At 56.1% G+C, this 20,889-nt stretch overlaps 2 protein-coding genes across 23 annotated transcripts in view; both read right to left on the minus strand.

The window, feature by feature from the left end:
* LOC140906229 (microtubule-actin cross-linking factor 1, isoforms 6/7-like) overlaps window positions 1-14,170 on the minus strand; it is a 150,793-nt gene extending 136,623 nt beyond the window's left edge. The window contains exons 1-2 of one of the 2 annotated variants that reach the window (XM_073329791.1): window positions 13,059-13,682; window positions 12,803-12,943 (exon numbers count right to left, since the gene is read on the minus strand). In XM_073329791.1, coding sequence (XP_073185892.1) covers window positions 12,803-12,943; window positions 13,059-13,175 — 258 coding nt within the window. In that variant the 5' untranslated portion in view covers window positions 13,176-13,682. The other variant, XM_073329789.1, reaches the window with a different exon arrangement.
* An 89-nt stretch (window positions 14,171-14,259) lies between these two features.
* The window catches only part of PLEC (plectin), a 166,988-nt gene continuing 160,358 nt past the window's right edge, over window positions 14,260-20,889 (minus strand). For all 21 annotated transcript variants that reach the window (XM_073329774.1, XM_073329773.1, XM_073329771.1 and 18 more), the window contains one exon: window positions 14,260-20,735. In XM_073329774.1, coding sequence (XP_073185875.1) covers window positions 14,400-20,735 — 6,336 coding nt within the window. In that variant the 3' untranslated portion in view covers window positions 14,260-14,399. The remainder of the gene's footprint in view (window positions 20,736-20,889) is intronic.

A 20,889-nucleotide genomic window follows, 5' to 3' on the forward strand; every position in this document is an offset into this window, starting at 1 on the left:
AGGAGCACTTCAAGACAATAAAGTCATTGCAGAGAAACTAAATTAATTCTTTGCTTCAGTCTTCATGGCTGAGGATGTGAGGGAGATTCCCAAACCTGAGCCGTCTTTTGTAGGTGACAGATCTGAGGAATTGTCACAGATTGAAGTGTCGTTAGAGGAGGTTTTGGAATTAATTGATAATCTTAACAGTAACAAGTCACTGGGACCAGATGGCATTCACCCACGAGTTCTGAAAGAACTCAAATGGGAAATTGCAGAACTATTAACTATGGTTTGTAAACTGTCCTTTAAATCAGCTTCTGTACCCAATGACTGGAAGATAGCAATGTCACGCCAATATTTAAGAAGGGCTCTAGAAGTGATCCTGGCAATTACAGACCGGTAAGTCTAACATCAGTACTGGGCAAATTAGTTGAAATAATAGTAAAGAATAAAATGGTCAGACACAGAGAAGAACATAAATTGTTGAGCAAAAGTCAACATGGTTTTTGTAAAGGGAAATCATGTCTTACTAATCTATTAGAGTTCTTTGAGGGGTCAACAAACATGTGGACAAGGGGAATCCAGTGGACACAGTGTACTTAGATTTCCAGAAAGCCTTTGACAAGGTCCCTCACCAAAGGCTCTTACGTAAATTAAGTTGTCATGGGATAAGAGGGAAGAACCTTTCATAGATTGAGAACTGGTTAAAAGACAGGGAACAAAGGGTAGGAATAAATGGTAAATTTTCAGAATGGAGAGGGGTAACTAGTGGTCCTAGGACCAATCCTATTCAACCTATTCATAAGTGATCTGGAGAAAGGGGTAACCAGTGAGGTGGCAAAGTTTGCAGATGATACTAAACTGCTCAAAATAGTTAAGACCAAAGCAGACTGTGAAGAACTTCAAAAAGATCTCACAAAACTAAGTGATTGGGCAACAAAATGGCAAATGAAATTTAATGTGGATAAATGTAAAGCAATGCACACTGGAGAAAATAACCCCAACTGTACGTACAATAGGATGGGGGCTAATTTAGCGACAACTGATCAGGAGAAAGATCTTGGAGTCATCGTGGACAGTTCTCTGAAGACATCTACGCAGTGTGCAGTCAAAAAAGCGAACAGGATGTTAGGAATCATTAAGAAAGCGATAGAGAATAAGATGGAGAATATCTTATTGCCCTTATATAAATCCATGGTGCGCCCACATCTTGAATACTGTGTACAGATGTGGTCCCCTCGTCTCAAACAAGATATACTGGCATTAGAAAAGGTTCAGAGAAGGGCAACTAAAATGATGAGGGGTTTGGAACGGGTCCCATATGAGGAGAGATTAAAGAGGCCAGGACTTTTCCGCTTGGAAAAGAGAAGACAAAGGGGGGATATGATCGAGGTCTATAAAATCATGAGTGGGGTGGAGAAAGCGAACAAGGAAAAAGAACAGGAGGACTTGTGGCTCCTTAGAAACGAACAAATTTATTTGAGCATTAGTCTCTAAGGTACCACAAGTCCTCCTTTTCTTTTTGCGGATACAGACTAACACGGCTGCTCCTCTGAAACCTGAATAAGGAAAAGTTATTTACTTGTTCCCATAATATAAGTACTAGGGGCTACCAAATGAAATTAATGGGTAGCAGGTTTAAAACAAATAAAAGGAAGTTCTTCACTCAGCACACAGTCAACCTGTGGAACTCCTTGCCTGAGGAGGTTGTGAAGGCTAGGACTATAACAGGGTTTAAAAGAGAACTGGATAAATTCATGGAGGTTAAGTCCATTAATGGCTATTGGCCAGGATGGGGAAGGAATGGTGTCCCTAGCCTCTGTTTGTCAGAGGGTGGAGATGGATGGCAGGAGAGAGATCACTAGATCATTACCCTTTAGGATCACTCCCTCTGGGGCACCTGGCATTGGCCACTGTCGGTAGACAGGACACTGGGCTGGATGGACCTTTGGTCTGACCCAGTAGGGCTGTTCTTATGTTCTTCTGATTCCACTCTCTGTAACCCAATTCTCAAGCCTGGCCCCCCGAGGGCGATGTGGGGACCCCGCAGCTCCAAGCCTGGCCCCCCGAGGGCGATGTGGGGACCCCCACAGTTCCAGGCTGGGCCCCCGAGCATGGTATGGGGATGCCACGGCTCCACGGCTGGCCCCCTGAAGGCAGTGTGGGGACCCCACATGGCCCCATTTCGACAAGCATATATTCAGTAAAAATCACAGACAGGTCACAGGTTTCCATGAATTTTTCTTTATTGCCCGTGACCTGGCTGTGACTTTTACTAAAAATATCTGTGACAAATCTTAGCCTTACCCATCACCCGTCCAGGGGAAAACAGAGACCGCCAGGCTCAGGGGAGGCCTAACAGTGTATGTGTGTGTGTGTGGCCTGATGAGACCAGCCTGCCCCAAGCCATGAGAACAGACTGGAGGCTGCCAGTGCCAGTCTGGAGGGTGCTGCCTAGCACCAGGGAACGTGGGGGAGGTTGCTGAGCTGTGACACCCTGTCCTCTGCCGTGCTAGCCATCCTGGGGGAGGTCTAATGGCACCTGGATGCCACCAGTGTCCAGCGGGTGCCATGGGTAACCTGGACATAGGGAACCCCGGAACTGCAGCTTGCTCCTCGCCAAGCCTACAGTAGGGGCTTGGTGCCACATGACATGCTAATTAACCCACTAAAATACTTTCGACGTCACCTGGCAGCAGTGACTGGCCAGGTCTCCGAATGTACCGGAAAATGGGGAGTCATCACTGAGTCGGCCTGTTTCTAGTGGGGCCCTGCAGGGAGCACGGCTTGGCCCTACACTAGTTGGCATCTTTAACAATGACCGTGAAGACAACATAAAATCATCACTGACAACGTATGTAGATGACACACAAATGGGCGGGGTGGCAAATAACGAAGAGGGCAGGTCACTGATCTCGCTCTGTAAGCATGAGGCCACTTCCTCCAGCCACATTGTGACGCCTGAGGCCTTTGTCTGCAGCCACCCTTGGGGCTGCAGCAGCCAGGAGCCAAGAAGCAGGAAGTCACAGCCCCACATCCCTTGTACATTACCTTAAACACTGTCCTATCCGGCTGTTCAGAAGGCTCCTGTCCCAGTGGCACCCACCACCAGATAAAGATGGTTAAAGAAAACTTAGTGTGACAGCATTCTGTCTGGCAAGCAATCATTTACCAATGGATGTGGGTGTGAAACCTTCATTTCTTTATTGTTTTATCTTGATGGTCCCCATTGCCCGATTGTTTGTCTGTATGCTCCCTGTCTGGTTCTTTGATTGTTTCCGTCTGTTACATAACTAATTTTGCTAAATGTAAATCAATTAAGGTGGTGGGGTATGATTGGTTAAAGAATTTTGTTACAATATGTTAGGATTGGTTAGTAAAATGACTGGTTACGGCACAGCTAAGCAAGACTCAAGTTTCACTATATAAACTGGGGTCCAATAAGGAGTCCAGCAGAAAGAACACAAGAAACAGAAGAAGGAAAGACTGGGAAGAAGAAGAACTCACCTCTGAGACACAGCCTAAGATCAGAGCTGCTAAGAATCCTCTGCACGACTGTGACGGGCAGCAGCCGACCTTGCCTGGCCAACTGGGAAAGGCCGCCTGCCTGGCCAGGATTGCTGAGCAGAGCACTGTATGCTTAGGGTGTGTATTCTGCTTGGTGAGTGTTAATAAATAGAGGACAAGAATATTACTGGGTAAGGCTCTTTCACTGGGAAAAAGTCCTGCAAACCCAGAGAAGGTTACACCCTGAGCCCTAGGAATGGGGTAAGGGCGGGTGCCCTAGATTGTGCGGGTACCAGCTCTGGGTCGCTTGGTAAGCTGGGGCCATGCTTAGTGGCTGGGGGCTCTCTCCAGGGAAGCAGTGACTCTGAGAAGGGTTAAGGGGTCGTGGTGGATTATCATCAACACTGACCATGAACTATCTGACCATCAACTATCATCAAGCCCTGACCATGAGCTCCTTGTGCGACGCTGAGGCCAAAGGATCCTGATGCTGATGCGATCCTGGGGTGTATAAACTGGGGAACCAGGAGCGGGAGCAGAGAGGTTATCATACCTTTGTATTGGGCACCAGTGTGACCCCTGCTGGAATCCTGGGTCCAGTTCTGGAGCCCAAGTTCAGGAAGGATGTTCATGAAGGGTCAGGGATGACCCTCAAGAATGATTAAAGGGTTAGAAAACCTGCCATAGAGCGATAGACTCAAGGAGCTCAGTCCACTTAGCTTAACAAAGAGAAGGTTCGGGGTGGCTGAGAACCAGAGAGTTGGGGTCACCTAGTCTACCCCCCCTGCCAAGATGCAGAATTACATAGAGACCTGCAGTCTATAAGCACCTACATGGGGAAGAAATATTTGACAGTGGACTATCCGGTCTAGCAGAGGAAGGTCTAACACTAGCCAATGGCTGGAAGTTGAATCTAGACACCTTCAGACTGGAAATAAGGCCTAGGTTTGTACCAGCGAGGGTCACTAATCCATGGAACAATTTACCAGGGTGATGGTGGATTCTCCGTCACTGCCAAATCAGGATGGGCTTTTTTTCCTAAAGCTCTGGCCTAGGACTGATTTGGAGCAGTTCTCTGGCCTTTGTCACACAGGGGGTCAGACTGCATGATCACAATGGTCCCTTCTGGTCTCTAAATCTGTGACCACCCAGAGCCCTCTCTCCTCCCCCGGTCCATTCTCTGCCCTGTTGCACGCGCCTCCTTTCACTGAGGATGGAGCATGTTGACCCCCCACCTCCATTCCCTATTTTCTAACATCTCCTCCTCTGAATCCCAAAGCCCCCCTGCACTGTCACGTGCCTCATCTGAGCACCCCACCCACCTCGCCCCTCAGGGTATTGTCCAGTGACTGAGCCCTTGAGCACCTTGGCCCATGACTCTCAGCCCCTTGTCCAACCCTGGCCGCCCCCTCCAAAAGCTACATGTGAGCACAGGGCCTCATCCTGCCCAGTGTACTGACCAGCCAGGGGCCTGCAGGGAGGCCTCAACGGTCCACTGTGCGCACCACACTCCGATCCAGAACGCACTGGGGGTTGGCGTTCATTCCTCATCCCCTCGTCCCTCTGCCTGCCCGTCCAGTCTCACCTCTGCTCCAGCTCTCCTCTCGCCTCTGCCATTCCTGCAGCTTCCTTCTGCCCCAGTCTGGGATAGTATCTGTCTGACCACGTCACCTTATTGACTTGAATTGGGACCATATAGAACATGGTTGCAACCAAGATCCTGTTGTGGCACCAAATCTTGTATAAAGGGGGTCAAAGGAGGTGTCCCAGACAAGGTGATGGTTTGCTGGTTAGGATTATGCTGTCTGTGTGTGTGTGTATCATTTTTGTAGTTGAAGTTATGAATATTTGCTCTATACTGTCTGTAGTTCAAACTTCTGCTCTGCTTCTGGGTGACACCCCAGACAAGTTGGTGTCAGCTCTGCCTAGCCTGCTGGGTGGCCCATTAAGGACCATCAGTGACACAACTGACCCATTGAGAGAAGGGAGACAAGCCTGGGGACTCAGCCAGGTGTGCAGGGACCTGCCTATGGACAGAACTCTGAGGTTTTTCCAGGCCATGGGATGGGCAGCTTGTCTTTGGGACACAGAAAGCAGAGACCACATGGCATGAGACTGTAAAACGCTGCTGCAGCTCCTCCATCTGGTCTTCAATCCTGCTTCTTATCTCTGGAGGGACTTGGCTACAGACTGAAGCTTTGAACCAAGGACTGAAGGACCCATCCCAGCTGGGGATGTTCTCCAGAGACTGGATTTGAACCTGTCATTTATTCCCTCACTGCTACAAGCCTGAACCAAGAACTTGGCCATCACTGTCTGTCATTGATTCCATTGAACCCGTTCTAGCTCTCATCTCTATCCTTTTCCTTTTCTGGATAAACCTTTAGATTTTAGATTTGAAAAGATTGGCAACAGCGTGATTTGTGGGTAAGATCTGATTTGTACATTGACCTGGGTCTGGGGCTTGGTCCTTTGGGATCGAGGGAACCTTTGTTCTTTTGCTGGGGTATTGGTTTTCACAACCATCTGCCCCTATAACGAGGGGCAGTGGTGGGGATACTGGGAAACTGGGGTGTCTAAGGGAATTGCTTGTGTGACTTGTGGTTAGCCAGTGGGGTGAGACCGAAGTCCTCTGTCTGGCTGGTTCGGTTTGCCTTGGTGTGCACAGAAACCCCAGCCTGGGGCTGTGACTGCCCTGCTTGAAGCAGTTTGTCCTGAATTGGCACTCTCCGTTGGGCCCCGCCAGAACCAGCCTCGTTACACCCCAGCACCTCCCGCTGCCTTACCTCCCTGCCCCCAGCCGTCCTGACTCAGCCAGGCCCACAGGAATGCAGCAGTGCCTCCTCCTAGGACCTCTTCCCCTCCCCTTGCTCTTCCAGCTGGGCTCAGCTACTGGCCCTGTGGGCCGCCCCCTGCCCCTGGGTTGGGTCCCCCTGCTCCTTCACAAACTCTGCCTTGACCCTGCCCTCCCGCCCCGTCTGAGCAAAGTGCCTGAGAAAGTGGCCGCCTCTCAGCCCCCAAAGCCCCGTGCTCGGCCCAGCCTCGTCTGGCCCGTGAGCCCCTCACTTTCCTGCAGTTAATGGCTCCTCCCAGTGCCAGCTCAGTGCCCTGGGGCCAGGCCTGTCCCATGTTCCAGGCCAGAGCTGTCCACCCCTTCCCTTAGGCAAGCACCGACCATGCGAGTCCCTCGGAGTGGGCACATGCTCATCCCTCTCCCGCTGTGCTGGACTTGGAGCGTGCGGGGCGGCATTGCATGGGCAGCCAGACACGGCCCGGGGCGTCAGCTCAGCACCCTGTCAGCCGACTGGGCTCCTTGGTCCAGCAGGGAGCGTGGGCTAGCGAAGCCAGGCCTTTGGGGCTCACAGCCCTCTGACCGCTGCGGCTTGCTCTCTCCTCGCTGGGCCATGCGAAACATGCCCGTAACGCAGCCCCCTCCAGCCTCCGAGTCGTCCCCCTCCTGGTAATGTGGGGCCCCAAAACATCCCCCGACACCCCAGCTCCCAGCTCCCAGAGGAGAAGGGCTGCCCAGCTCTGCTCCAGGAGGGCGGGCCAGAGCGGAGCACGCTTTTGGGGCGGGGGGTTTCCAGCGGCACCTTGCCCCTGGCAGGAGGAGCCCCGCTCTGAGGCCAGAGACTGCCGTACATGCGGCTGCAACAATCACACCTAGTTCCCCGGCTAAATAGCGCTGGGAGCATAGCTCTCGCTGACCGTGAGTCAGGGCAGAGGCCGGGAGCCTCCCAGCGTCCTGCCTCCCAGCCCGCTGCCATCGCCCTCGTGTCCAGGGGCCCACAGGCTTTGCAACCGCGTCGTGCTGGATTGAAGCGTCAGGCCATTCCACGGCAGCGCGAGGCCTGGGTCTTGTGTCTCCACGCCAAGGTGGACGCGATGGCGCCTCCCACCGCCCACAGCCCCACTCTCTCACCCCGTCTCCACTGCCAGCTCCCTGACCTTACCCAGCACCCATCCCGCCCACACGCCATACCGCCCCGGGACACCCCCCGCAGCTGGGCTCTGGCCCTTGGCCCCGCCGCGCCTCAGGTCAGAACCGGGGCCAGCCACGCTTGTGGGGAGACGCAGAACAGAGCTGCCCGTGGTCCTGCTGTGGGGAGGGGGCTGCATGCCAGCGGCTTGTGGGTGGCTGTAAGTGCAGTCCCTGGGTTGGCCCTTGGCTAGCCCTTTACTGGCAGCAGCTTGCCCACCGACGGGGAACCGGCCCTGAGCCAGGCTGGGGGGGAAGGTGAAACCCTGGGGACGCGGCCCGAGGCGGGAGTTCTGGGACCCGACTCCCCAGCAAGGGGCAGGGTGGCCAGTGCTGCAGAACTGGGCTTGCTTGGACTGGCTCCTGCTGCCCGCTGGGGCCCCTCAGCCTGGCGTTTCTGGCACACGCTTGGCACCGAGCGGGCATGGGGCCATCGCACTTGGCCCTCGAGCCGGGCGGGTGTGGCTCCTGCTCTCCATAGCCCTGAGGGCCCAAGGCCGGGCTGCTGCAGCGTTTCCCTGGCCTGGCCACTGCAGTAGCCCCCGTGCCGCTGGCCACGGCCCTGCCCCGGGCTTCGCTGGCTGGGGGGAGCTCAGGGGAGCACAGACCCTCCCAGCAGCCGAGAGGAACCCCGGGTAAAGAGCCAGGCGCCAGCCTGGGGAGGGCCCTGGCCTGGCACCCCCAGCTGCAGGGGTTCAGCACCGGAGCCCTCCTGTGGGCTAACGTCTGGGGGTGGGGGAGTGGGGGCCGGCTGTGCTTGCGGGGAGGTTGGTTGAAGGGGTTCTCGGTGTCTGGGGGGAGTTTGGCCCTGAGGGGGTTTTCAGGGGGAAGCGTTTGGCCCGGAGGTGTCTGTGCGAGGGGGAGGAGGTGTCTGGCGCTGGGGCGGGTCTGGGCTGTAGGGGTTTCTCTGCATGGGGAGGCAGCGTTTGACCTGGAGGGGAATCAGGTGGGGACTGACCCTGAGGGGATGTGCGGGGAGGAGAGGTGGGCAGGACAAGGGGAGGAGTGTGGCCCTCAGAGATTTGTGGGGTGTGGGAAAAGGGGCTTGGCCCAGAGGGGTGTCTTGCAGGGCGGGGGGCTGATGCTGAGGGGAGCTCTGAGAGGGGCCTTGGAGTTGGGGGAACTGTGGGCCAAATGCCCCCTCCCCAGGCCCAGGCCCAAACCCATTCCCCAGAGGGGATTCTCAGGTGGGGCTGGGGGGCAGACGAGGGAGGGTACAATAGGGGCCGGAGAGGCCATGGAGGTTTCTCGGCGGCTGGGTGGATTAAGGCCCGAGGAGAAGATACAGCGCCGCGTGGTTTCCCCATGGGGGAGCCTGGGGGCTGGCTGGGGGGCTGCAGCGGGGCAGACCCACCCCGGGGAGCTCTGCTCCCCAGCTTGGCGGTTCCTGGAGCAGCCCTGCTCCCATCTCCCTCACCCCCTGCCCTTCGCGAAGAGGCCCAGCTGCTCCCTAGGGGACAGGCCTGAGGCAACCCCAGGCCCAAGCTCCTGCCCCCAGCACCCTGCCCCATAGTGTCGCAGGCTGGGGCTCCTGCAGGCCCAGGAACAGCACCAGCGACCCCCCGCCGCGAGGTCAGAGCAGCAGCCTTGGTTCACCTTGTTGCAGGAAGGGACTCCGCTTTGAACTGACGACCTGTAACATACAAGGGGCATCCAGGTGGATGCCCCCTGTCCAGGCTCCAGCTCAAGCCGGGCGGGATGCAGAAAAGAAGCTGGTCTTTCCTTGGGCCCGAGGGCTGAGCGGAGACAGGCCTGCTCGTGCTGGCCAGGCAGGGAAGAGGTGAGGCTGCAGGAATTGGTTCTTGCAGACACTCTTCAAAACATCCCTCTGCTGCTGAAGGGGGTGGCCCCATGTTTCAGGCCCCATGGGCATCTCACACAGCTGAGAGCTTTGCTTGGCCGTTCCCCGGCTGGCCATCCCCTTCTTACCCTAGGTCCTACCTCGGCGGCAGGTGGGTGCACGGCCCGCAGAGAAGGATTTAGTGAGGGCAGAGTGCCTGCCGCGTCCTCCCTCCCTTTGGGAAGATTCAGGGACTGACAAGGTGCGACTGATGCCTGAATTCTCTGCCGTTGCTCCTGCTGCAGCCTCCATGTTAGCTCCTTCCTGGGTCCCTTCTAAACAGCACGCAGTATTCCTGTCCCTCTCCGCGCTCCTCTTCCCACGGCTACTGCCCAGAACCCGGCGCCTCCAGGGCTGTCACTGCCGGCCCAGACCCAGCTCTTTCCACACTCGCTTGTTCCGCTCAGCCTAGCGAAGTGCGACCGTTCCTGTGTGCAGGCTGCAGAGCGCCCAGGAGGGACCAGCCCACGCGCCAGCAACGGAGGAAAGGAGCAGCCCCTCAGGGCACCAGCGTTATTATCATAGAATATCAGGGTTGGAAGGGACCCCAGAAGGTCATCTAGTCCAACCCCCTGCTCGAAGCAGGACCAATTCCCAGTTAAATCATCCCAGCCAGGGCTTTGTCAAGCCTGACCTTAAAAACCTCTAAGGAAGGAGATTCTACCACCTCCCTAGGTAACGCATTCCAGTGTTTCACCACCCTCCTAGTGAAAAAGTTTTTCCTAATATCCAACCTAAACCTCCCCCACTGCAACTTGAGACCATTACTCCTCGTTCTGTCATCTGCTACCACTGAGAACAGTCTAGAGCCATCCTCTTTGGAACCCCCTTTCAGGTAGTTGAAAGCAGCTATCAAATCCCCCCTCATTCTTCTCTTCTGCAGGCTAAACAATCCCAGCTCCCTCAGCCTCTCCTCATAACTCATGTGTTCCAGTCCCCTAATCATTTTTGCTGCCCTCCGCTGGACTCTTTCCAATTTATCCACATCCTTCTTGTAGTGTGGGGCCCAAAACTGGACACAGTACTCCAGATGAGGCCTCACCAATGTCGAATAGAGGGGAACGATCACGTCCCTCGATCTGCTTGCTATGCCCCTACTTATACATCCCAAAATGCCATTAGCCTTCTTGGCAACAAGGGCACACTGCTGACTCATATCCAGCTTCTCGTCCACTGTCACCCCTAGGTCCTTTTCCGCAGAAAATTGCTTGCTTTCTGCACCTCCGCCATGTCCCAGGAAACCGGGCCGCGGCCCCAGAATCCAATACGCACAAGGGCCTGTGGCCAGAGCAAGGCAGGTAGTAGGAAACATTGCAGCAGGGGCAACATCTGGGTTTCTCCCCACTGGAGAAATCACCCCCCTCTGTAGAAGAACCTATATGCCTCAGGGAATACAGGCCAGCTGAGCAGCAGGCCCAGAGGCTGGGATTCTAGCCGAGGCCTTGGGAGACCTGGGTTCAAGAGGGAAATCTGGGTTCACTCTGCCACAGACTTTGTGCGCGCTCTTGGCCCAGGTACTTAGCCTCCGTGGTGCGGTTCCCAGCTGTCCCATAAAAGAACAGCTCTGTCCTGCCTCTGTGGGTGGGTGAGAATTGGGAGGGGCTCAGCTACTGCAGGGCTGGGAGCCATGTGAGAATCAGAGTTGGAGGGCTTGGGGGGAGTTCTTTGGGACGAACACAGCTCACAACTCGGGCTGTACCTGGCAGCGGTGCCGGTATAACCATGTTTCGGAGGCCAGGGGAGTGGAAGCAGACTGAGCTGGCTGGGGGCTCTGCCTTGGCAGGGTTCCGGCGAGGCCAGGGCTGTGGAATCCCTGGGCACGAGAGTGAGAACACTGTGAACAGAGCACGCAGAGCTGCCGGCCAGTTTCCGATAATCTCCTTTACTGCCCTCCCTGTGGAGAGAGCCTGGGTCCATACTGCATGTTTTACAAACACTTCACGGTATATACAAGTCAGGTTTTAGTGTTTTGCCCCCCAAAAAGAGAGATGCATTTGGCTTGTTAATCAGCCCTTGCTGCCCTGAACAGAAACAAGCGGGAGCCAGGGGAGCCCAGCGTCCCAAGGGGAGGGAGCTGGGACCGGGCGCCCCGGCTCAGGCTGGAATATGTTACACAATCGCCCATGTTAGTACATCATGCAAAAGCAAAAACTGGATAATGAGAATAATATAGTGACAAATGCTGAGGGATAACATGACTTGATTTACATGTAGCCAATGAGAGCGGGCGGCGGAGGGGGGGAGGAGGAGGAGGCGAAATGGGTTTGGATGCACACGCGTGAGGGGTTGCTGCTGGAACATGACACATGCCGTTCTTTGCCCATTGCTGGTGATGGGGGAGGGGAAAGGCCGTACTAGTGCAAGGAGTCCGGAGGTGTCTGTGCCCTTGTCTGGGGAGCTGGGAAGGCCCTAGAAGCCAGGGCTCGCCCGAAGGGGGAGCCCCGCATGTACAATTACATCACAAGCCAGGGCTGAGCCCCAGGGTGCCTTCACGGCTCTTATTGCTGCAGACAGAGGGCGGAGCCCCTTCCGCCCCGGGGGCTGCTGAGAATGGGAGCGGGCGAGACAGGCTGGGGGTCACCGTGCAGGTCCTGCATCAGGCACACATGCGTGTGTGAGAGCAGGCAGCAACGCTCGCCCCGGCTCTGCACGGACGCCTCCCCCCAAGCACTCTGCTGCCATCTTCGCTGGGCTGCAGTTCTCCAGAGCAGCCCCCAGGCACGCCCCAGTCTTCAGGACCGGGGACAGAGGATCAGCTCTCAGTGCTGGCGGGGAAGGACAGCTCCAGCAGCTCCAAGTGGCTTTCCACGGGCTGCCTGGAGGGGTGCTGCCTCTCAGAGTCTCAGACTGGGCCCGCTGGACCAGTGCAAAGGGAGGGGGAGTCCTCAGTGCTGTCCCACTTCCCCCCAGCACGGGGGTACGGGCTCCACGGCAGCGGGGAGGACAGTTGGGATGGACATCCAGCAACGCTACAACAAAGTAAACAAAATAAAGAAAAGGGTGGGATGAGATCGGAGGGTTTGTTCATGAGATGACACCATCAAACAGAGCCGAGGACGCTGCACGGATACGTTCACCCCACCCCATCTGTCCCCATCTCGCCCTCCCCCCAGCAAGCTAGCACCCTCTAGCTGTTAGCCCCTTCGGAAGGTCACGCCGAAGATAGATGATATAAGACATCCCTGACGCTGTGGGCCACTGACTGGTACCACGACCGGAGAGCTCACGTCACTGCAGACAGCGGGAGCTGCAGGTGCTCAGAACCAATTCAGTGCGTAACTGTAAGTTATTTTACCCCAAGCCCACCTGAGAGCAAAGCAATGGCCACAAACTAGTCCATGTGGAACCAGCGCACCTTCAAACTGCTCCAAGGCATGTCGGCGCCCCAGTACTCCGACGTCTGGGGAACACAACTTCCAGGTGAGCGCAGCCAGAACTAGATTTGCAGAAAGCCCGGTCTCCAAACACAGAGACTCAAAAGCGGTTGGAGTTACCTGTGTGGAGGAGTGCAGCCGAGGAGCTGCTGAGTCCGGGGCTCCCCGGGAACTGATCCAGGACTTGCTAACGTCAGAGACCCAGCTAAGGAATTCTCCCAGTGGCAAGGGGACTTCTTTGGTGGGACTGGAAAAAGATGTCTGACAGAGAGAGAGAGCATCATTACAGGTGGGAAAACATGGCAGACAAATGAAGAGGGAAAGAAATCAAGGTGAGAAAGGAAAGTAAGAATCGGAGTTTTAACAAAGTCAGCACCTCCACGCTGCTGTGCTGGACTACGACCCCCTCCGAGCCAGGCAGACCTTGAAACGTACAGCTGCTACAAAGCCTCGCGCTTTGCATCCAAGGTAAGACATTCTGCAAGAACCCCATTTAGCAAAGGGTATGGGGGGGTGTCTGGCAGGCTTCCACCACAGCTGGCATGGGACCTGGGCACAGAAACCTTGCGTGCGTACAGGTGTGCGTGCAGGGACTGGGGCTGGTTTGTCAAGGTTCTGGTCAGCCGTGCTGCCAGGCTGGCAGAGGGGTTCTGATAAATACCTCTCAATTCATTAGTCTCATGATTCAGTCTAAACAATCAACCTTGTACAGGGCACTTCCCAGATACACAGAGAGAGACAGAGACAGACAGACAGACACACACATGCAGACATAGCCACTGGCCAACAGCAGCACACGGCAATGTAAGATTCCCCCGGGAACTTGGGCCGGAAAAGCAAAGCATGATGGAATGCGTCAGAGTGAACAAGCAGGCTGGAGGAGGAGGTGCAGATGCAACCTAAAACCTCTTGGGGGGGTGAAGCTGTGGAGCAGAGAGGCAGGCAGATCCATCCCCATGGCAGCAGGCTCTGTGAAAGCACAGAGGCAGCCCCAGCATGCACTTACAGTCTGAGTGCCGAGGCCACAGCGGCTGTGGGGAGTTCTGGGAGGCAGGCTGAGGAGCTCTTGGGAGGGGGCAGGTAGCAGACAGCAGCCTCCTCCTCTGCCCCACCGAAGGCCAGCAGAAAGGATCCAGGCAACGGCTCCAGAGCTGGTGTGCAGAGGTCGCTGTCCTGGGCCAAAGCGCTGAGGGACAGTGTGGTCAGTCCAGGGTCCAAGGTCACAGTCTCTTTTCCCGGGAAGGGGGAGGGCAGCTGGCATGAGCAGCAGGTCTGAGAGCTGGGGACAGTGCCCTCTCCTCCTCTGGGGATGGTAGGGGATGAAGCTGGCAGAGTTAGTAAAAAAAGTCACTAGCTGGTTAGGATCAAAAATGCAAACCTGTTGGCAGGTTCTGCCGGGCTGTGGGAGCGGCTTGGTGGTGGCTGGGTTAGTTGACTCTGCAGATGGTACGAACCGAAGCAAGCTCCTGGGTTACTGAGCTGGAGGGTAGTGTGTTTTCTCTCACCGCTAAATATACAAATACTGTCCCAACAATCATACATATTAATATATATTAGTCTCCTCTTTTTGGTTAAACTTTAGGCACTGCTTTGGAAGAAAATTGGGGTTTAAAAATAATAGTCGGATGATTAGCCAGTAGCTTCACCACATGCAGAGCAGGATAAATGGGAAGGTTCCTCAGTGTTTTGGGGGGCTGGGGCAGGCAGGGAGAGGACTTTATGCCACTGTCAGCTGAGGCCTCTGCAGGTCGGGGAGCTTCCTGTTTGCTTCCCATCCGCAGCTCCCATTTAGGCTGCACAAGGCGAGAGTGAGTTCAGCAGCATCCACGTTGCTCTGGGGACCAGATGTGTATCTGCGTCCGTAGCTTGAGGAAGAGTAGGAGGAGGAAGAGAAGGTCATGGAGAAGCCGGAGCCGGTGGCATCAACGCTCCCTCGCCTGGAGCCTGATCTAGATCCTGTTCGGGAGCCCGATCTAGAGCCAGAGGTGGAGCCCGAGCCACTGACGTTGTAGGGGCTGAAGTATCCTTTGCTGGACTGGGAGGAAGCTTCCAGCAGGCGCAGGCCTGTTCCCTCCTCAACCATGCTTCTGTCCATTGCATCCTTGTAGGAGATCTTGAGTTTCGTTTTGGGGCAGGTGAGATACTTGGAGTAGGTGTTCACGTCCCGCAGCTTTTGGGCTGTGCGCGTGTCGATTGTGCCTTTCTGCAGCGCATCATCAAGCGAGACCCGGCCTGGCACGTCGGGCTCAATCAGCCCACCCGTCAGGTACTGTACCTCCAGGAACCGCTGGCCAGCTTCGTAGTACAGCCAGCCCTTCTTTAAGGCTTGGGCGGCTGACATTTTCGTCTTGGTTCTCGGATCCTCAAAGCCATAGAACGCCTTCTGAGCGAGGTTGATCCTGTCCACCATGATTTTGTCAACCAGGCCCTTGTTGACTGCATCAGCAACAGAGAATTTCTCCCCAGTGCTGGGGTCGATGATGCCTCCGGTGCAGGCCTGGGACTCCAGCAGCCGCTGTCCAGTGATGTTGTCTACAAGATTGCGGTGCATGGCCTCCGTGATGGACACTTTCTCCAGGGTGTCCGTGTCCAGGATCCCAGCAATTGGACCGGTCTCTTCAGCAGGGTCGCTCCAGGATGTCAGCTGAGCTCTCGCAGGGGCTGGGCTTATGGGGTAGGAGGAAGAGGACCCAACAGAAGAAGATCTTGATCGGAAGCCGCTCACGTTTCCAGAGAGCATGTCTGCAAACTCGGTGATGGACAGGGTGCCGGAGCGATACTGGTCCAGGGCAGACTGATCAATCAGGCCCTTTGCAATCGCGTCGTCGATGTCGTACTGTCGCCCGGACCTCCTGTCGATGATCATGGACTTGACCACCCCGTCCGAGGAGGAGATGGTGATCTCTTCCCACTCACACTCTTGCTCAGAGAGCTCCAGGTAGGTCTGGTGGTCGATGAGGCCTTTGCGGTAGGCTTCATAAACCGACATCTCCTTCCCTGTCTCTGGGTCGACAATCACCACCCTGCGCTTGCGGACAGACGACTTGGACGAGGTCTTTCTCTCCCGCTTTTTCTCCTTCAGAGGGAGTAGGCACAGCCCAGTCTCCGCGTCAGTGATGCACCGCTCCATGAGCTGCAGGTAGGTCAGGTTCTCCTCGGTGTTGGGATCAAAGAAGCCCTTGGTGTCGTCGCTGGGGTCCAGGAGGATCTCGTTCATTTCCTCGTCGAACAGGCCCCGCTTGTAGGCCATCTCCACGGGCAGGCGATGGCTTTCCTCTGGATCGATAATGCCTCCCGTGGCGATCTGGGCCTCTAGCAAACGGATCCCGTGATCTTTCAGGATCAGGCCCTTCTTCATGGCCTGGAAGAGGGAGATCAGTTTGCCCGAGTAGGGGTCTTTGTAACCGGTCACTGCCCTCTCCGCCGAAAGGAGCTTGTCCTTGAACTCTGGGCCCACAATGCCCATCCGCACTGCCTCCTGCACCGTCAGCTTGAAGCCCTTGATGGGGTCGATCACGTACCCAGTGGCTGCCTGGGCCTCCAGGAGCTCGAAAGCTGTGCCAGGCCGGATGATGCCTTTCTTCATGGCTTGGTACACGGAGAGCCGCTCCTTGGTGGAGTCCACGAAGACACCAGCGATGCAGCTGGTGCCCTCCAGGAACTTCTGCAGGTTTTTGGAGACTTCTTCGATGGAGGTTAAGCCATCCTGGAGGCGCTGGGCTGTCGCTTCGTCCATGACCTGGGACCGCACCAGCTCCTCCACGCTGATCTGCTTCCTCAGGCCCCGGAAGGTCAGCTTCCTCGTGTCACACAAGGGCAGCAGCAGCTGGCCGTTGTTCTCGTCCTTCCGGCATCGCTTGAGGAGCTGCACGTAGCTGAGCTTCTCGTCCGTGGAGGGGTCCACGTAGCTCCGGACCTCGCTGGGCTCCGACAGCCTGTCGCAAGTCTCCTTGCTGAAGAAGCCACGCTGATAGGCGACCTCCAGAGGCAAGTGGAACCCCAGGAACGGGTCGATGATGCCACCAGTGGCTAGCTGAGCATCCAGCAGCCGGAGGGCTTCCTCAGTGGGGATCAGATCCTTCTTCATGGCCTGGAAGAGTGAGATCTTCTGCTCGCTGTACGGGTCCCTGTAGCCGGTCACAGCTCTCTCTGCGGACAGCAGCCGGTCATGGATTTCCGGCCCCACCACTCCTTTCCTGACAGCTTCGTCTACCGTCAGCATCTCATTCTTTATGGGGTCGATCATGAAGCCAGTGGCAGCCTGGGCCTCCAGCAGGCAGCGGGCTACCTCAGGGCTGATCAGCCCTTTCTTCAGGGCCTGATAGACACTGAGCTTCTGCTTGGTGGAGGGGATGTAGATGCCAGCTATGCAGCCGGTTCCGTACAGGTATTTCCAGACGGTCTCTATCTCCAGGATCTCTCGGATGGTCTTGGAGCCCTGCTTCAGCACGTTGTATATCTCCAGGGAGATGATCCTGGCCTCATAGAGGTCGTCAGCCGTGATCCGGCGCCGGACAAAGTCGTAGGAGGTCAGGTCCTGCTGCCGGATGATCTCTGTCTTCTCGATGATCTCGATGATGATGATGATCATGCGCTCCTTGGTCACATTGCCGGAGCGGAACTCCTCCATCAGCCGCTTCCGCTGCTCCTCGGGGATGAGGTCTGACTGCATGATCTCCCACAGGGACATGGAGGAGCCGGCCATGCTGCCCACGGGGATGCTGACCTGCGTTTCCTCAAATGCTTTCCGGGTCTCTGCCTCCGTGTACACATGGGTCGTCTCCACCATCGTGGGCTTCTCCGGCTGCTTCAGAGGCAGGAGGTACAGGCCGGTCTCGGGGTCCTCGATGCACCTCTCCTTCAGCTGCAGGTAGGTCAGGTTCTCCTGCGTGTTGGGGTCAAGGAAGCCCTTGGTGTCGTCGCTGGGGTCAGAGAGGATCCGGTTCATCTCCTGGTCGAAGTAGCCCCGCTTGTAAGCCACCTCCACGGGGAGGCGGTGACTGTGCACGGGGTCGATGATGCCGCCAGTGGCGACCTGGGCCTCCAGCAGGCGGATGCCGTGCTCCTTGAGGATCAGCCCCTTCTTCATGGCTTCAAAGAGGGAGATGGTGTTCCCAGAGTAGGGGTCCTTATACCCAGTGACGGCCTTCTCTGCAGAGAGCAGCTTCTCGTGGAGCTCCGGCCCAACGAGGCCAGCTTTCACAGCCTCGTTGACACACAGCTTTTGGTTCCTTTCGGGGTCGACCAGGAACCCACTGGCTGCCTGAGCTTCCATCAGGGTGACAGCGGTGCTTGGCCTCAGGAGGTTTCTCTTCATGGCCTCGTAGAGGTTCAGTTTCTCCTTCGTGTCTTCCACGTAGATGCCAGCGACACAGTCGCTGCCCCGCAGGAACCTCTTCACAGAGTCCGTCTCGGAGAGGTCTTTCACCGACTTCTTGCCTTCCCTGAGCTGCTCGTACTGGGCTTTGCTAAGGACCCTCGACTCCAGCAGCTCACTAGCAGGAACAGGTGCTCGGAGGCCGCTGAACGTCAGCTTCTCCTGCTTCTTGGTCTCTGTTTCCTCAATGATGGTGATCATTATCTTGATGATCTTCTCAATGGTGACCTTGCCGGTCTTGTACTGCCGCAGCAGCTCCCTCCTTTGCTCCTCGGTGAAATACTCAGAGTGGATCAGCTCCCAGATCGTCACTGTCTTGCCCTTCAAGCTGCCAGCTGGCACCTCCAGGGTCGCCTTGTCTAAGGACTCCTTCGCCTGGCTGTCCGTGTAGACCTCCTCTTGCTGTGACCGGATGGCCTGGTCTGAGAGGGGCAGCAGGTAGAGGCCGGTCTGCTTGTCTGGTCGGCATTTCTTCTGCAGCTGGGTGTAGGTGAGGTTCTCCTGAGTGTTGGGGTCATAGAAGGCCTTGGTGTCGTCGCTGGGAGTGGACAGGGCCTTGTTTGTCTCCTCGTCGAAGTAGCCCCGCTTACAGGCAACATCGAGTGGCAGGCGGTGGCTGTTCACAGGGTCAACTATGCCACCGGTGGCCAGCTGGACGTCCAGCAGGCGGATCCCAGTATCGCTGGGGATCAGGCCTTTCCTTAGCGCTTGGAACAGGGAGACCGTCTGTCCAGTGTACGGGTCTTTGTAGCCAGTCACAGCCTTCTCTGCAGACAGCAGCTTCTCATGGAACTCTGGCCCGACAATCCCAGCTCTCACTGCCTCGTCCACCGAGAGCTTCTCGTTTCTAACGGGATCGATGATGTACCCCGTGCCTGCCTGGGCCTCCAGCAACGGCAGGGCAGCCTCTGGCTTCAGCAGGTTTTTCTTCAGGGCGTCATAGAGCGTGAACTTCTGCCCAGTCGACTCCACCAGGATGCCAGCAATGGTGTCGGTGCCCTTCAGATACCTCTTTATGGCGCCTGCCTCAGCCACGTCCTTCACAGACTTCTTGCCCTGGTGCAGCTGGTTGTAGAGATCTTTGTCAATGATTTTGCTCTCCAGCAGCTCAGCGGCAGGGACAGCAGCACGGAGCCCTTCAAAGCACAGCTGGCTCTTCTTCTCACTCTCTTCCACTACGGTGATGACAATCTTGATGATCTTCTCCACGGTGATCTTGCCAGTCTTGTACTGCCGCAACAGGTCTCGCCTCTGCTCCTCGGTAAAGTACTCCGAGTTGATGATCTCCCAGATGGTCACCGTCTTTCCTTTGAATGTGCCGAAGGGGGCAGACACCGTGGCCTTCTTGAAAACATCTTTGGCCTCTTGATCAGTGTAGGCCAGGTCCCCTCCTTTGGCTGCTCTGTCGGTGAGCGGCAAGAGGCAGAGCCCAGTCTCAGGGTCAGTCATGCATCTCTCCATCAGCTGCAGGTAGGTCAGGTTCTCCTGAGTGTTGGGGTCAAAGAAGCCCTTGGTGTCGTCCGTGGGGTCTGACAGGGTCTGGTTCATCTCTTCGTCGAAGTAGCCCCGCTTGTAGGCCGCTTCCACTGGCAGGCGGTGGCTGTTCACGGGGTCAATGATGCCGCCGGTGGCGATCTGGGCCTCCAGCAGGCGGATGCCGTGGTCTTGGACAATGAGGTCTTTTGTCATGGCCTGGAAGAGGGAGATCTTGTCTCCGGTGTAGGGGTCTCTGTAACCGGTTACTGCCCTCTCGGCAGACAGCATTTTATTGTGCAGCTCTGGTCCAATTACTCCTTCTTTCACAGCCTCGTTTACAGAGAGCCTCTTGTTTCTCACTGGGTCAATTATGAAGCCGGAGGCAGCTTGTGCTTCCAGGAGGATGAGTGCCGTGCCTGGGCTCAGCAGCTGTTTCTTCATGGCCTTGTAGATACTCATCTTCTCGTTGGTGGGTTTAATAAGCAAGCCGGCGATGCTGCTCTGGCCCTGCAGGTATTTCCTGAGGTCATCCCTCTGCGCAAGTTCAGCCACGGTCACCGTCCCTTTCACCAACTTGTCCAAGATCTCTCTGCCCAGGATGCCGGCCTCAACCAGCTTCTCCGCAGGCACCTTCTGCCGGATGCCATGAAACGCAAACTCCGGCTCCCCATTCTGAGCCAGGCCATCCACGGCGTCTCTGCCATTGGGCACCGCTTTGGTTGGAGTCAGCTGGGTAGGCAAAATCGCGGCATCCACAGGAATGTCGTCAGTTTGGATCATGATCTCTCGAGTCTGGGCCAGCGCGGCCCTGTGCTCCTCTTGCAGCTGTTCCAGTTTCTCCCTTAGCTTCTGGTTCTCCTCTGCGAGGAGTTTCTCTTGCTGCTGTCGCTGCTTTTCCAGCTGCTGAAGCTCTTCCTGCTTACGCTGGACATTTTTCTCCGCCTCTTTCTGCTTCTTCTTTGCATCGTCCAAGGTGGCCTCCAGCTGCTGCTTCTCCTGCTCCATCTGCTTCCGCTGCCGGTCCTGCTCTGCCTTCAGGGTCTGAGCTTTGTTCATCTCGTCTTCGAAGAGTTTCTCCAGCTTGACTTTCTCTTCCTCAATGAACCTCTCTTTCTGAAGCAGGCTATCCTTCTCTGTTAAGAAGCTCTGCTGGAGTATGTGAGTCTCCTGACGGAGCTGTTCCTGCTGAGCCGTCTGCATCTGGAGCAGGGAAACAAAGAAACGTCTCTTAGACCCAACCCCACTTAACCCCAAATAGAGCCCACAAAAACCTGGTGCAGACAGGGATAACCATTAGTGGGAGGGCGCTAGCCGGAAAACGCTTGGGGTATAGTAGCAAGTCATATTACAGGCT

The sequence above is a fragment of the Lepidochelys kempii genome, chromosome 2, assembly GCF_965140265.1.
Source record: "Lepidochelys kempii isolate rLepKem1 chromosome 2, rLepKem1.hap2, whole genome shotgun sequence".
Classification (NCBI taxonomy): Eukaryota; Metazoa; Chordata; order Testudines; family Cheloniidae; genus Lepidochelys; species Lepidochelys kempii.